General features: G+C 54.4%; 1 protein-coding gene across 2 annotated transcripts; it reads right to left on the reverse strand.

The window, feature by feature from the left end:
- Positions 1–2,360: 2,360 nt before the first annotated feature.
- On the reverse strand, positions 2,361–8,726 carry LOC136576311 (uncharacterized). Of its 2 annotated transcripts, none has more exons than XR_010786340.1 (2): positions 8,518–8,726; positions 2,361–4,920 (listed from the first exon to the last, which is right to left on the reverse strand). XR_010786340.1 is itself a non-coding variant. In XM_066575504.1 (2 exons), the coding sequence occupies exons 1-2, from the start codon at positions 8,342–8,344 to the stop codon at positions 4,556–4,558; spliced, it is 1,011 nt and encodes a 336-aa protein (XP_066431601.1). In that variant the 5' UTR covers positions 8,345–8,490; the 3' UTR covers positions 2,361–4,555. The 2 variants fall into 2 exon arrangements, 1 of the variants encoding a protein (XP_066431601.1); XM_066575504.1 differs by lacking the exon at positions 8,518–8,726 and adding an exon at positions 7,699–8,490.
- Positions 8,727–14,589: the final 5,863 nt, after the last annotated feature.

The raw sequence follows: 14,589 nt of genomic DNA on the forward strand, positions 1-14,589 counted from the left end.
GCAGCCTACACAGGCCCCAGGAACAATTCCGAAGCAGCAGTATAGTGGAAGTGCAGTCTTAGTTCCATTTCAGTAGCTGCAGTATAGCCAAGGCCCAAGTTACATTTATGTAGCTAAAGTGTAGGCCAACCCCACACACCTTTCTGTACGATGAGTGCAGGCGAAGAACATAGAAATTGCTATGATTACACTGTAGGTGAGGGCCCAAAAAAATTGGTGTACCAACAGTACTAATGTACCTCAGTAAAAATTGGCCATGCCCAACCAAGATGGCAGGTGAAACCCATTAATCGCTTTGGTTAATGTGGCTTAAGTGGTAACTAGGCCTGGAGGCAGCCCAGTTTAACAAAAAATTGTTTCAAGTTAAAGTTCCAACGCTTTTAAGAGCATTGAAACGTATAAAAAAAAATTAGAAAAATTATATGAGTGAGCCTTGTGGCCCTAAGAAAAATTGCCCGTTCAGCGTGATTACGTGAGGTTTCAGGAGGAGGAGGAGGAGGAGGAATATTATACACAGATTGATGAAGCAGAAATGTCCCCGTTTTGGATGGTGAGAGAGAACGATGCTTCCATCCGCGGGTGCAGCCTACGTATTGCTTAGGTATCGCTGCTGTCCGCTGGTAGAGAAGAGAAGTCTGTGGAAATCCAGGCTTTGTTCATCTTGATGAGTGTTAGCCTGTCGGCACTGTTGGTTGACAGGCGGGTACGCTTAGCTGTGATGATTCCCCCAGCCGCACTAAACTCCTCCTCGTCCTCCGTCCTCGTCCCGCTGAGATATAGACAGGAGGGTGCTCTGACTATCCAGCGACATACTGTCTTCCCCCGGCTCTGTTTCCGAGTGCAAAGCGTCTGCTATTATGCTTTGCAGGGAACTTCTCGAGGCATAGCAGAGGAATGGTGACGCTAATGATTGCAGCATCGCCGCTCACCACCTGGGTAGACTCCTCAAAGTTTCGAAGGACCTGGCAGATGTCTGCCAACCAGGCCCACTCTTCTGAAAATAATTGAGGAGGCTGACTCCCACTGCGCCGGCCATGTTGGAGTTGGTATTCCACTATAGCTCTATGCTGCTCATAGAGCCTGGCCAACATGTGGAGCGTAGAGTTCCACTGTGTGGGCACGTCGCACAGCAGTCGGTGCACTGGCAGATTAAACCGATGTTGCAGGGTCCACAGGGTGGCAGCGTCCGTGTGGGACTTGCAGAAATGTGCGCAGAGCCGGCGCACCTTTACGAGCAGGTCTGACAAGCGTGGGTAGCTTTTCAGAAAGCGCTGAACCACCAAATTAAAGACGTGGGCCAGGCATGGCACGTGCGTGAGGCTGCAGAGCCGCCACCAGGTTACGGCCGTTGTCACTCACGACCATGCCCAGTTGGAGGCTCAGCGGCGCAAGCCAGCGGTCGGTCTGCTCTGTCAGACCCTGCAGCAGTTCGTGGGTCGTGTGCCTCTTATCTCCTAAGCTGAGTAGTTTCAGCACGGCCTGCTGACGCTTGCCCACTGCTGTGCTGCCACGCCGCGCGACACCGACTGCTGGCGACGTGCTGCTGCTGCTGCTGACACATCTTGATTGCGAGACAGAGGTTGCGGAGCAGGAGGAGGAGGGTGCTTTAGTGGAGGAAGCATACACCGCCGCAGATACCAGCACCGAGCTGGGGCCCGCAATTCTGGGGGTGGGTAGGACGTGAGCGGTCCCAGGCTCTGACTCTGTCCCAGCCTCCACTAAATTCACCCAATGTGCCGTCAGGGAGATGTAGTGGCCCTGACCTCCTGTGCTTGTCCACGTGTCCGTTGTTAAGTGGACCTTGGCAGTAACCGCGTTGGTGAGGGCGCGTACAATGTTGCGGGAGACGTGGTCATGCAGGGCTGGGACGGCACATCGGGAAAAGTAGTGGCGACTGGGAACTGAGTAGCGCGGGGCCGCCGCCTCCATCATACTTTTGAAGGACTCCGTTTCCACAACCCTATACGGCAGCATCTCAAGGCTGATAAATTTGGCTATGTGGACGGTTAACGCTTGAGCGTGCGGGTGCGTGGCGGCGTACTTGCGCTTGCGCTCAAACACTTGCGCTAGCGACGGCTGAACGGTGCGGTGCGAGACATTGGTGGATGGGGTCGAGGACAGCGGAGGTGAGCGTGTGGGTGCAGGCCAGGAGACGGTAGTGCCTGTGTCCTCAGAGCGGGGTTGGATCTCAGTGGCAGGTTGGGGCACAGGGGGAGAGGCAGCGGTGCAAACCGGAGGCGGTGAACGGCCTTCGTCCCACCTTGTGGGGTGCTTGGCCATCATATGTCTGCGCATGCTGGTGGTGGTGAGGCTGTTGGTGGTGGCTCCCCGGCTGATCTTGGCGCGACAAAGGTTGCACACCACTGTTCGTCGGTCGTCAGGCGTCTCTGTGAAAAACTGCCAGACCTTAGAGCACCTCGGCCTCTGCAGGGTGGCATGGCGCAAGGGTGTGCTTTGGGAAACAGTTGGTGGATTATTTGGTCTGGCCCTGCCTCTACCCCTGGACACCGCACTGCCTCTTGCAACCTGCCCTGCTGCTGCCCGTGCCTCCCCTTCTGAAGACCTGTCCTGTGTAGGCGTTGCACACCAGGTGGGGTCAGTCACCTCATCGTCCTGCTGCTCTTCCTCCGAATCCTCTGTGCGCTCCTCCCTCGGACTTACTGCCCTTACTACTACCTCATTGCAAGACAACTGTGTCTCATCGTCATCGTCCTCCTCACCCACTGAAAGGTCTTGAGACAGTTGCCGGAAGTCCCCAGCCTCATCCCCCGGACCCCGGGAACTTTCGAATGGTTGGGCATCAGTGACGATAAACTCCTCTGCTTGGAGAGGAACCACTGCTGCCCAATCTGAGCAGGGGCCCGAGAACAGTTCCTGGGAGTCTGCCCGCTCCTGAGCATGTGTCATTGTAGTGGAGTGAGGAGGCTGGGAGGAAGGAGGAGCAGCAGCCAGAGGATTTGGATTTGCAGCACTGGACGGCGCTGAACTGTGGGTGGATGATAGCTTGCTCGAAGCACTTTCTGCCATCCACGACAGGACCTGTTCACACTGCTCATTTTCTAATAAAGGTCTCCCGCGTAGACCCATTAATTGGGCGATGAATGTGGGGATGCCAGAAACGTGCCTCTCTCCTAATCGCGCAGCAGTCGGCTGCGATACACCTTGATCAGGAGCTCGTCCTGTGCCCACACCCTCACTTGGGCCTATGTGTCCTCGGCCACGTCCACGTCCTCTAGGCTTACCACTACCCCTCAGCATGCTGTATTACCAGTGATTTCCCAGGCAGGAAATAAATTGGCGCAAGCCTGCAGGACAAATAGAATGTTTCCCTTTTTGGGAAACGGAGGGTCCACTGACTATATTCAATCAGATAAGATATGTGTTGCACAGAAATGCAGTTATATGAAGTGCAGCAGAGCAGTTACTTTTCACAGGCAGCAAATTAATTGGCGCAAGCCTGCAGGACAAATATAATGTTTCCCTTTTTGGGAAACGGAGGGCCCACTGACTATATTCAATCAATAATATGTCTTCTGGCCCTGCCTACACAATTCTCTCCCTGTAGTATTACTGCAAGGCGCAATGCTCTGCAGACAGCCGATTTTGAAAAGAAAAAAATATGCAACACTGCTAACAGCAGCCTGCACAGTACTGCACACGGATAGATGTGGCCCTAAGAAGGACCGTTGGGGTTCTTGAAGCCTACACTCACTCCTAACACTCTCCCTACCTAACCACCACTTCTGTCCCTGTAGTATTACTGCAAGGCGCAATGCTCTGCAGACTGCCGATTTTGAAAAAAAAAAATTTGTGCAACACTGCTAACAGCACCCTCCACAGTACTGCACACGGATAGATGTGGCCCTGAGAAGGACCGTTGGGGTTCTTGAAGCCTACACTCACTCCTTACACTCTCCCTACAGCAGCAGCAGCACTTTCCCTCAGCTAACTCAGTCACAAGGCATCTGAGGCGAGCCACGGGAGGGGCCGACTTTTATACTCGAGTGACATCTGATCGCCCCAGCCACTCACAGCAGGGGGGTGGTATAGGGCTTGAACGTCACAGGGGGAAGTTGTAATGCCTTCCCTGTCTTTCAATTGGCCAGAAAAGCGCGCTAACGTCTCAGAGAGGAAACTGAAAGTAACCGGAACATCGCGTGGTACTCGTTAAGAGTAACGAGCATCCCAAACACCCTAATATTCGCACGAATTTCAAGTTTGGACGAGTACGTTCGCTCATCTCTAATGATAAGCCATCCGGACATGACGTTTTCTTGAGCGTCAGCCCGTCAAAGGCCAGTCTGACTTCCTCTTCACTGATCGGTTCTGTCAAAACATCAAGCGATGAAGACACTTCCCCTTCCAGGATGGTCTCAGCCAGGAAAGCAGACGCCGTGTCCCGATTCAGATCTTTCCCTGCCAGGAGGTGCGAGTAGAAGGATCTGGTGACCTCTAGTATCCCTGAGGTGGACCTCCTCAGTGATCCTGTACTATCAACCAGTCCCATTACAAGTCTACTATTCACTGACATCTTACAGTTTCTGTAGGGGTCGGGCTAGCGGAACCTCCCAAAATCCCTTTCAAAAACCAAAGATGCGTGTCTATCATACTGGCAACTCCTAAGCAGGGATTTCACCCTGGAGACCTCCTCGCGGTTGCCTTCAGTCGAGACCAGCTGCTCGAGTTTCCTCCTCAGGCCTTGATACAAACGATATCTGGACAGGTTTCTGAGGCTGGAGAGCTCGCGGAAATACTTCGCAACCCTTACCTTGAAGATCTCCCACCACTCTGACTTACTGTTGCACAGGCCCACCAATGGAATCTGGCTCTGCAGGAAATCCTCAAAGGACTGTCTCACCTCTGCGTCCTCCAGGAGAGCCGAATTCAGTTTCCACAAGCCTCTTCCCATCCGAGGGGTTTCTGAAACATTCAGAGAAAACATAATCAAACAGTGGTCAGAGAATTCCACCTCCTTCACCACTAAGGGCGAGGAGATGGTTTCCTCCTTTAAATAAAACCTATCTATCCTAGACCTACTGCTGCCTCTATAATAGGTGAAACCCGTGCGACCTGGGGCACTCCGGATGTGGAGGTCCACCAGTCGAGCCTTGCTTACTATACTATTTAAAGCGACACTATCGTAAGCCAACCTGTCTCTGGTACCTCCACTATCACAGGGCCTTGTGACGTTGTTGAAGTCCCCACCAAAGACTACCAGTCGGCTCGTAAATAAAAAGGGCTTAATCCTTATGAAGAGGTCCTTCCTCTCATTTTTGCTTTGAGGACCATAGATGTTTATGAGCCGAAGCTCTAGACCCCCCATAAGGATGTCTAAGACTAAACACCTCCCCATTTCCACCTCGATAATTCGTCGGCTTTCTACATTTGCGGCTTTGAAAAGGACCGCCACTCCGCCATACGGCTCGGCCGCAAGAGACCAGTATGAGGGCCCGTGTCTCCATTCTCTCCTCGCCTTATGCACGCTAGCCAAGTCAGCCAGCCTGGTCTCCTGCAAAAATAAAATATCAGCATCAATCCGGCTGAAAAAATCAAAGGCCGTAAATCTAGCCGCATCCGACTTTATGCTAGCAACATTAATGGTTGCCAGCGTCAACGGAGTGAGTGCCACCATCATGGATGATCAAGTTGGACGACCCTTTTCTTCACCTCCCCAACTCCCCCCCACAGCAGAGTCTCTGTCCCGCTTCAGAGACCTCCCTGAGGTATCCATATCCTCAGCCCTGGAAAGGGGCACCCCTTCTTCAGGGGAGATATTCCCTCTTCTGTCCGGCGACACAGGAAATCCCCCACCCCCTGGGGGCACTAGACCCCCAGGGGAGGGGGGGGGGCAACGTCCTCCATCTGCTCACCCCCTTTCCCCGGATCCCCCTCTCCCCCCCCCCCCCTCTAGGGGGGCCTCTGGGTCACCTCCCAGGATCTGAAACCGGTTTGAAAGGGCAACCAGAGGGGAGCCGGTCAGTCCCTCCCTCGGCATCCGGTCCGGGGAAGGGGGAGACTTTCCAACCCCCTTTTTCTCACTTTTCCTTGCACCCTTCCGATTTTTCTTTTTGCCATTTCCTATGGTCCTCATCCACACAGCTTTCTGGATGAGAATCCCGGGAAGCGGCCCTTTTCGTCCTCTCTCTCAAGTCTCCTGACCTCTTCCTCCAAACCGACACCCTCCAGAGCCTCAGCCACAGGCCGCCCTTCAGAAGGGGGGCTCAGGATCATCCTTCCGGAATCCCCTTCTTCGCCTACCTCCCTCCGGGCCTCTCTCCGAGCCTCACTCCGCCTCTGTTGACTTGCTGTTTTGCTCTTACTTTCCCCTGCCATCACTGGTCCCTCGGCCCCCGCACCTCCACTAGCCCCCTCCCCAGCAGAGGCCTCGCCACCCTGGGGTACCTCCACTGGTTTAGAGGCCGTGTTGGCGCAAGAGCGTGGGCAACGGCTGAAGGGGTGTCCTAGGACACCACACAGGTGACAGCGAATGACCACGCAAGATGCGGCGGTGTGACCTACCCCACCACACGACATGCAGGCCGCACTAAAGTGCGTGGGGTCTCCGCATCTATGGCAGACCTTTGGCTGTCCCTGGTAAAAGGCCAGGATCCTGTCCCTCCCTAAAAAGGCCGAGGAGGGAATGTGGGTGACTGAATTACCAGCTCTTCTCAACTTAACTGAGAAGGTCCAGGCTCCGGACCAGATGCCGTATTCGTCACGGTTTTTTACCGGGGTACCGTGTACCTCCCCAAATCTGCTCAACCAGGTCATGATGTCAATCGGAGATAGTGACTCATTATGGGTTAAAATGGTCACTACCTTCACGTCATTTTGACGGGATATGGGGATGACCCCAAAATCCCGTCAAACGGGCCTGTCTTTCACCAGCTCATAGCTCGACCAGAACAACTCCAGCCCCTCTGCTCGAGCAAAGCTGATGTCAAACATTGAGGTGCCGAAGGGATGGATCAGGGCATAGATGTCACAAGCCCTGAAGCCCATCGTCAGCAATAGCTCAACCACCACATTTCTTCTGGGGCATGCTTCATTGCCATTCCACTTCAGACGGACCACATTCCTCCGAGCACCCCCTGGCCCACCTGTAGGGAGCGACCAATTCCTGCTATCCTTTCGGAAGGCTGCCAGACCATGGCGCTGGATCCAAAAATCCAGCCCGACCCGCTTCCCATCTATGACAGCTGACCTCTCTCCCCGGCTCAGGGCATCTGTGAGTTGCTGCCCTGGATCAATCTCTCCTCCTATGCCGCCGGACAAAAGATCCACAGCCGTCCCGGTGACCACACTGGCATAGCTTCTGCCACCTGTGGCCACTGGGAGGGGGGGGTGGGCCGGTTGCAGCCTCTGCCATGACCTTCCCTGTTCCTATCAAAGTTTCAATTCTGGATGTTCCAGCTCCTTTCGACACTCCCAGGGACTCCACTATGTTGGAGACCCCCACTCCAATCTTTTTTGGGGCTTCTGGGGTCCCCCCGACACCCCTACAACATCTATGGGTGCCTCAGACACATGCCTAGGTGCTTCCGATGCGCCCTTATTTGGTACCCCTGACTTTTGGATTTCCCCCTCAGCCCACCTAGCAGACACTCCAGCCCCGCCCGCAGACAACCCCCCCCCCCACGGGCACCAACACCGTGTTTGCCCGCCCCGGGGTGGCTGGGGACTGCACGGCGCACTCACCCCCCGCGGGTGCATGCCAAACTCCAGCCGGCTGAGGACCCTCCGCTTCTTTCTCCTGGCTTGCCTGCCCAGGCCTTGGTGTCCCCACAGACAACGGGTTGCTCTGGGCTGTGGACTCTGCACACACAAACGGCACATAGCGAGTGTTCACCATTTCTACAATCTTCTTTTTCTTGCTATACATGTCTTCTGGTGGGGAGTCATCTCCAAAGGAAAACAGGGAGAGATTCAGGGGAGATTTAACTCTGTGAACTTCAGATCTGAGACAACCTCCCTTGCTGCTTCCAGCAAAATCCTTCCCGCCTGTGTCCGCCTCACTGGTGCTCGTCCCGCCTTCCTCTGTGGAAGACCCGGAGGAGGGTGCCGGCTCCGGCTGCCTGGCTGGAATGCTGCACTGGGATGAGGACTGGGACAAAGGCTGGAATGCCCTCACTGGTTTTTGTGAGCACACTTCACCTTCAGCTTCATCGCTGCTGCTGCTGCCAGCTGCACTCCTACTATTAGCAGGGGAGCCAGCTGGCAGGGCATTTAACCCCGCATAGTCCCGGGATGCATCAAATCGTTCCTGGTTTCTAAGCCTCTCGGCCATGGGACCCCCAGTATCAAGAATCTCCTTCTTTCTGTCTTTTAACACTTTCATTTCCATTTTTATCTTCCTAATTTGCTCAGCATACTATGGGCGCTTCCACTTAGAACCATAATTTGCCTTTGATCTTAGTCCATCCACTGTCATCTGGAGCTTCCCCAAGCTCCTGCTGCAAAATTCATATTCCTTCATCATACTGGTAATCCTCTTACTATATGCATTTACGGACTCACCGGGGTGTTTGGTTCCCCATTCCAGTGCACGTTGGGGAGACCGGGACTGGGACCTGCTGCGGCCAGTGCTACCATTCTCCTGGGATCTTTTCAATCTCTCAGACCTTCTGGGCTCCACTTCGCCCGGTCCTCCACACCCGACTGGGGCCAGTAGCTCCCCTCTGTTCCTTCCTGGCTCCTCCAAAGAAACAGAGGCTGTCTCAGGCTGAGACATGCCTGGAAAGCCTCCCCCGCCCTTAGGAGAGGGAGAGCTTGCACATACAGCCTTCTCTCAGCAGTGCACTCACAGAATGTGCAGGACACACCCACAAGTCCCAGCAGGCTGGAGTTCTTTTATTATGAAAGTATAAAACTGTTACAAAGTAAAACTTGTCTTACATTTCCTGACAAAAACTCAACAAAGGGCTATGCAACTGCATGGAGCATCCTTCAACGTCCTCCTCCTTGAGGCTTCCCATGGTGCCTGACTCTGGCGTCCGGTTCCGGTGTCCGACTCCGATGTTTTCTGGCCGTGTCCACCACCTTCCTTTGCCTTGCCCCCGTACCGAAACACGTGTGGAGAAAGAAAGGAAAAGAGTTGTGTCACCATTCAGCCCAACAAACATAACTTTTCCCTTTTTGGGAGGGAGGAATTGCCCTGCGGCAGCTACCCCTATGACGGGTCCGCCTATCACCCCCGTTGCATGTACCTATATTTATATACAAGCCAAAATAATATGCACTGTAATAGAAAGCTATATGCAAAGGAGAAAAAAAATTTTTTATTTTTTTTTTATCACACTAATACCAAACAGGAAAGAAAAACCAACGGAAATAGTAGAACCATTTCTTTTGGAAAACTCCGAACAGACCTTAGTATTTCATGAAAGCACACATTTTTACTTTACAGAAACGGACATACACATGGAAGACATACATTTCCCCCTTTTGTGGCTCCAGGGCAGATGTCTGAAAACCCTATGCGCACGTACCTGCTTTGGAAAACAAAAATCTGTTATGTGCAGGAAAAGGGGTAACAGCCCTCCACCGGGGAGGAGAGAGCGTGGAACCTACGACACTGGAAAGTGGAAACCCCTCCACCTTCCATCCGGCATGCCTCGGTCCCCCGACTCTCTGGAGCGCAACTTTCCCAGGTCAGCAAGGATGTCCCTACATACCGTGTCTACAGGGAGGACTTTCTGCCGCGTCGAAACTAAACATCGTGCGTGCCACGTGTAATACCTAACCACTAAGCTAACTAGGTATAACGTGCAGCGGTCCTTGCCCTCCAGGTATCTGAATGCCCCATACGCCCACTCAGGGTAGGAGAGGGCAGCTAGCCGAGGCCAGCCGATGGAAGCCCCCACTTGTTTGTAAACCTCTGCATTGTAGGGGCAATGAAGCAGGAAATGCTCCATGGTCTCCACTAGGGAGGCACATTGCTCGCGGGGACAGAACCTGTCATCCGCGTTTCTGTACTTCAAGTTGTCCCTTACATACAACTTCCCATGGAAGGAGCGCCAGGCCAGATCTCAAAACTTCTGGGGGACCCGTGTTGAGTTCAAAAGCAGCAGCCCCCCCTCCAGGTCCTTACCTGGGCAGTCCTTGAGGGCCAGTGGTTTCTGAAAGTGGGCGATCAAGACGCGCCTGTCGAGACATTGCCTCGTCAGGGATCTGATCTCCCCCACCCCCAGACCCCACCGACGTATCAATTTCAGAACCGGAGCAACGTAAGCCGGGAGGTGTCCGTGTGGCATGCGGAAATCCTTCACACGCCCTCCAGTCTCCCATTCCTGGAAGAACGGCCCAAACCATCCTTTGGCGGAGACTACCCACCACGGAGCCCTTCCTGTAATCCAGAAGTTGGCCACGTTGGTTTTGAAAAATGTGTTTACGAGAAACACCACAGGGTTCACCATAGCCAAACCCCCAAGTCTCCTTGGTCGATATGTGATCTCCCGTTTGACTAGGTTCAGCCTGCTTTCCCATAACAGTTGGAAAAACAGGCTGTAGACCCGTGTCCAGAAAGGCTCTGGCAAGACACAGACGCTGCCCAAATAAATTAACAAGGGGAGCAGGAAAGTTTTGACAAGGCCCACCCTTTCTCTTAGGGACAAAGACCATCCCTTCCACTGGTCGACCTTCTGGCTGACATCCTTCAGTCTACCTTCCCAGTTTTTGGTGGGGTAATCACCCAGGTCGAAACGGATGCCCAGAATTTTGGCGCTCTCTTGGGGAGCTGGGAGGGTGTCCGGGAGCCTGAAATCAGGCGCTGCCCCAGCCAGAGACTCTCGCACTTTTCCCAGTTGACTTGGGATCCGGAAGCCTCCGAACACCTGGCCACCTCCGACACCACGGCCTCCGCCTCCCCCTGGGAGGAGACGAAAATCGTGACATCATCGGCGTAGGCCACCACCTTCAAGGCCGGACCCGGCCCTACCAGACCCGCCCTGACCCCCACCACCGGCCTGCTCCCTAACCGCCTTAAAAAGGGGTCGATCGCGAACGCGTATAGTAGGGGGCTCAAGGGACAGCCCTGGCGGACACCAGACCCTACCGAAAAGGGGCGCCCAACCCAACCGTTCACAAGCGGGAAACTCTCAGCCCCTCTGTACAAGATTTTTAACGATTCCACAAACCCCATCGGTAGACCATAGCGCAGAAGGACCAACAAGAGATACTCATGGTTAACCCTGTCAAAAGCCTTTCTCTGATCCAGGGACAGCAGAAACCCCTTCCAGTTCCCAGCCCTACTCTGCTCCACGGCCTCCCGGACACAACAGACAACACCTAACGTGCTTCGGCCGGGGACAGAGCAATGCTGGTCCGCTGAAAGGAGGTCCAGTGCAAAGCGCACAAGCCGGCTGAAAAGAATCTTAGCCAGAACCTTTCGGTCCGTGTTGAGAAGGGCTATGGGCCTCCAATTCTCAATACGGGACGAATCTTTACCCTTTGACAGAACTATCAGGGCTGACTTCCTCATTGACTCTGGCAACTTGCCCGAGGATAGGCAGTCATTAAAGATCTCGGCCAATAGGGGAGCCAATTGCTCCTTAAAAGTTTTGTAGAACTCGGACGTTAAGCCGTCCGGACCTGGCGTTTTCTTGGGCCGAAGCCCATCAAAGGCCAGTCTCACTTCCTCTGCCGTGATGGGTTCTGTCAAAACGTGCAACCCGGAGACCACCCCCTCCTCCGAGATGGTTTGGGTCAGAAAACTAAAGACTCCATCTTTGTCCAGATCCCTCTCTGCCAGGAGTTCCGAGTAGAAGGATCTGACGATCTCCAGAATCTCTGAACTGGACCTCTTCAGGGATCCTGTATCATCCATCAGTCCAGTCACCAACTTGCTTCTCACTGACATCTTACAGTTCCTGTAGGGGTCGGGCGAGCGGAACTTCCCGAAATCCCTCTCCAGAACCAAAGATGTGTGCCTATCATACTGGCACCTCTTGAGCAGAGATTTCACTCTGGTGACTTCCGTACGGTCGCCCCCAGTGGAGACGAGTTTCTCTAGCTTCCTCCTCAGGCCCTGGTACACTCGGTACAAGGTCAGGGCCCTAAGGCTGGATAGCTCACGGAAGAATTTCGCAGCCCTCTTTTTGAAGACCTCCCACCACTCTGACTTACTATTGCAGAGGCCCATGAGTGGAATCTGGCTCTGAAGGAAGTCCTCGAAACACAGTCTCACTGCTTCTTCTTCCATGAGGGCCGGATTCAGCTTCCATAACCCCCTTCCAGCCTGAGGAGTTTCTGAAACATTCAGAGAAAAAGAAATCAAACAGTGGTCAGAGAATTCCACCTCGGTCACCTCGAGAGGTGTCGAGATGGCCACCTCTTTAACATAAAACCTATCTATTCTAGACCTACAGCTACATCGATGGTAAGTGAACACCGTGCCGCCTGAGGTGCCTCGAACGTGGACATCCTCCAGGCGGGCCTCACTCACTATACTATTCAACGCGACGCTGTCATAGGCCAACCTGTCTCTGGCGCCTCCCCTATCTGAGGACCTCGTGACGTTGTTGAAGTCCCCGCCAAAGACCACCAGTCGACCTGAAAAAAGATAGGGTTTAATCCTTGTGAAGAGGTCCTTCCTCTCGAACTTAGTTTGAGGACCGTAGATGTTAATGAGCCGGAGCTCCTGCCCCTCCACAAGGACGTCTAACACCAGACACCTACCCATTTCTACTTCAATCACTCGTCGGCATGTGACATTTGCAGTCTTAAAAAGGACTGCCACCCCGCTATACGGCTCGGCCGCAAGAGACCAGTAAGATGGTCCGTGCCTCCACTCTCTCTTTGCTTTATGTAATAAGCCGAGGTCAATTAACCTGGTCTCTTGCAAAAATAAAATGTCGGCTTCAACGCGGCCGAGAAAATCAAAGGCCATAAATCTTGCCGTATCAGACATTATGCTGGCAACATTAATACTTGCCAGTGTCAACGGGGAGAGTGCCGCCATAAGGAGTGATTAAGGTTAGACGGCCTTCCTCTTCCCACCTCCCTCCACCAACACAGTATCCCCCCCTCCCCCCGCCCCCCGTTTGAGACACACTGTCATGTCCATCCCGGACCCTGGCCCTCCCTCCCCTGAGGATGGGATGCCTTTGTCCGGGGGTTCCCTATCCCCCCCTCCCTCGGCAGGGACCGACTCCGCCGATGAGGGGGGGGGCGCATACTGCTCTTGCCGGGCCCTGTCCGCCAGTAGTTTTTGGCGCCGGCGGGACAGGATTTACCCCCTCCCCGTCCACTGGGGCGGGCAGGAGTGAGCCCGTCTCGTCGACATTCTCCAGGGCCTGGAAGCGGTTTGACTCCTCCAGGGGGGAGCCAGCCACGCTTTCCTTTGGCATTTGTTTTTCTGTTGAGGTATGGATTTTTTGGGGTTTGGTTGAGGAGGAAGGCCCGCCCTTCCTCCGGCGCCTCTTTCTCTTTTTCTGTATCCAGTCCTGGCCACCCTCATCCGTACTGTCCTCGCTTGGATAGGAACTTGCAGGACTGGAAGCCGCCTCCTCCGCCTCTATTCTCCTAACCTCCTCGTTCAGCTCGCTCTCCCGCAGAGGTCCCGCAGGAGTCTCGGAAACATGACGCCCTTTGGACGCGAGGCTCAGGGACACCTTCCCTGGTGGAGGCGGAGCCCTCGCACCCGCACGGGCTACCCTGCGCTTGTCGCGACTAACTGGGCGGGGTCTGTTTTCGCTCACTGAACCCCCTTGGCCCACGCCTCTGCTCGTCCCCTCCCCTGCGGAGAACCCAAAAACTGGGGTCCCCACCGTGGGTGGGGCGGCGTCAGCCCGCGCCAGAGGGCAGCGGCTGAACGGGTGACCAGTCTCACCACACAGGTGGCACCTAATCGTCCGGCACGATGCGGCAGGGTGGCCCACCCCCCCACAGCGAGCGCAGACCACGGTGTTAGAGGCCGTGCTGAAGTGAGTAGGGTCGCCGCACCGGTGACAGACTTTCGGCTGCCCCTGGTAGAAAGCTAGGATCCTGTCTCTCCCCAGGTATGCTGAGGAGGGTATATGAGAAACCGATGGTCCTGATCTGTTCAACTTGATCATGAACGACCAAGCGCCCGACCAAATGCCATGTCCGTCCCTTATTTTAGTACCATACCCCAGGACTGTTCCAAACCTGGCCAGCCACGTATGGATTACGTGGCAAGAAAGGGACTCATTACGGGTAAGAATGGTCACTTTCTTCGTGGTGTCCTGGCGGGACACTGCCTCCACCCTAAAGTCCCGCCAGACGGGCTGGTCCTTCACCAGCATGTAATTGGACCAGAAGAGCTCCAGCCCCTCTGGTTTTACAAAGCTGATGTCAAACTCTTTGGTATTATGAGGATGTATCAAGGCGAAGATGTCCTCCACCTTGAAGCTCATCCCAAGGAGCAACTCAACGACTGTCCCCCTCGATGGACACACCTCATCGCCGATCCATATAAGACGGGCCACATTCCTCCTTCCACCATTCTGCCCGCTTGTAGGGAGTGACCAGCCTCCCGCATCTTCTCGGAAAGCTGACAACCCGAAGCGTTGCACCCACGGGTTCGTGTCGACCCGCACCCCCCCTACTGTGACGAAGGGGGCACCCCAC

This window comes from Eleutherodactylus coqui, chromosome 8, assembly GCF_035609145.1.
Source record: "Eleutherodactylus coqui strain aEleCoq1 chromosome 8, aEleCoq1.hap1, whole genome shotgun sequence".
Classification (NCBI taxonomy): Eukaryota; Metazoa; Chordata; class Amphibia; order Anura; family Eleutherodactylidae; genus Eleutherodactylus; species Eleutherodactylus coqui.

Bases quoted from the DNA above. Each gene is read 5' to 3' on its own strand.
- LOC136576311 (XM_066575504.1), bottom strand. From the start codon at position 8,344: ATGGAAATGAAAGTGTTAAAAGACAGAAAGAAGGAGATTCTTGATACT. The intron at 4,921-7,698 runs GTGAGTGCGCCG...TGAATGTTTCAG, and splicing joins TTGGCATGCACCCGCGGGGG to AAACCCCTCGGATGGGAAGA.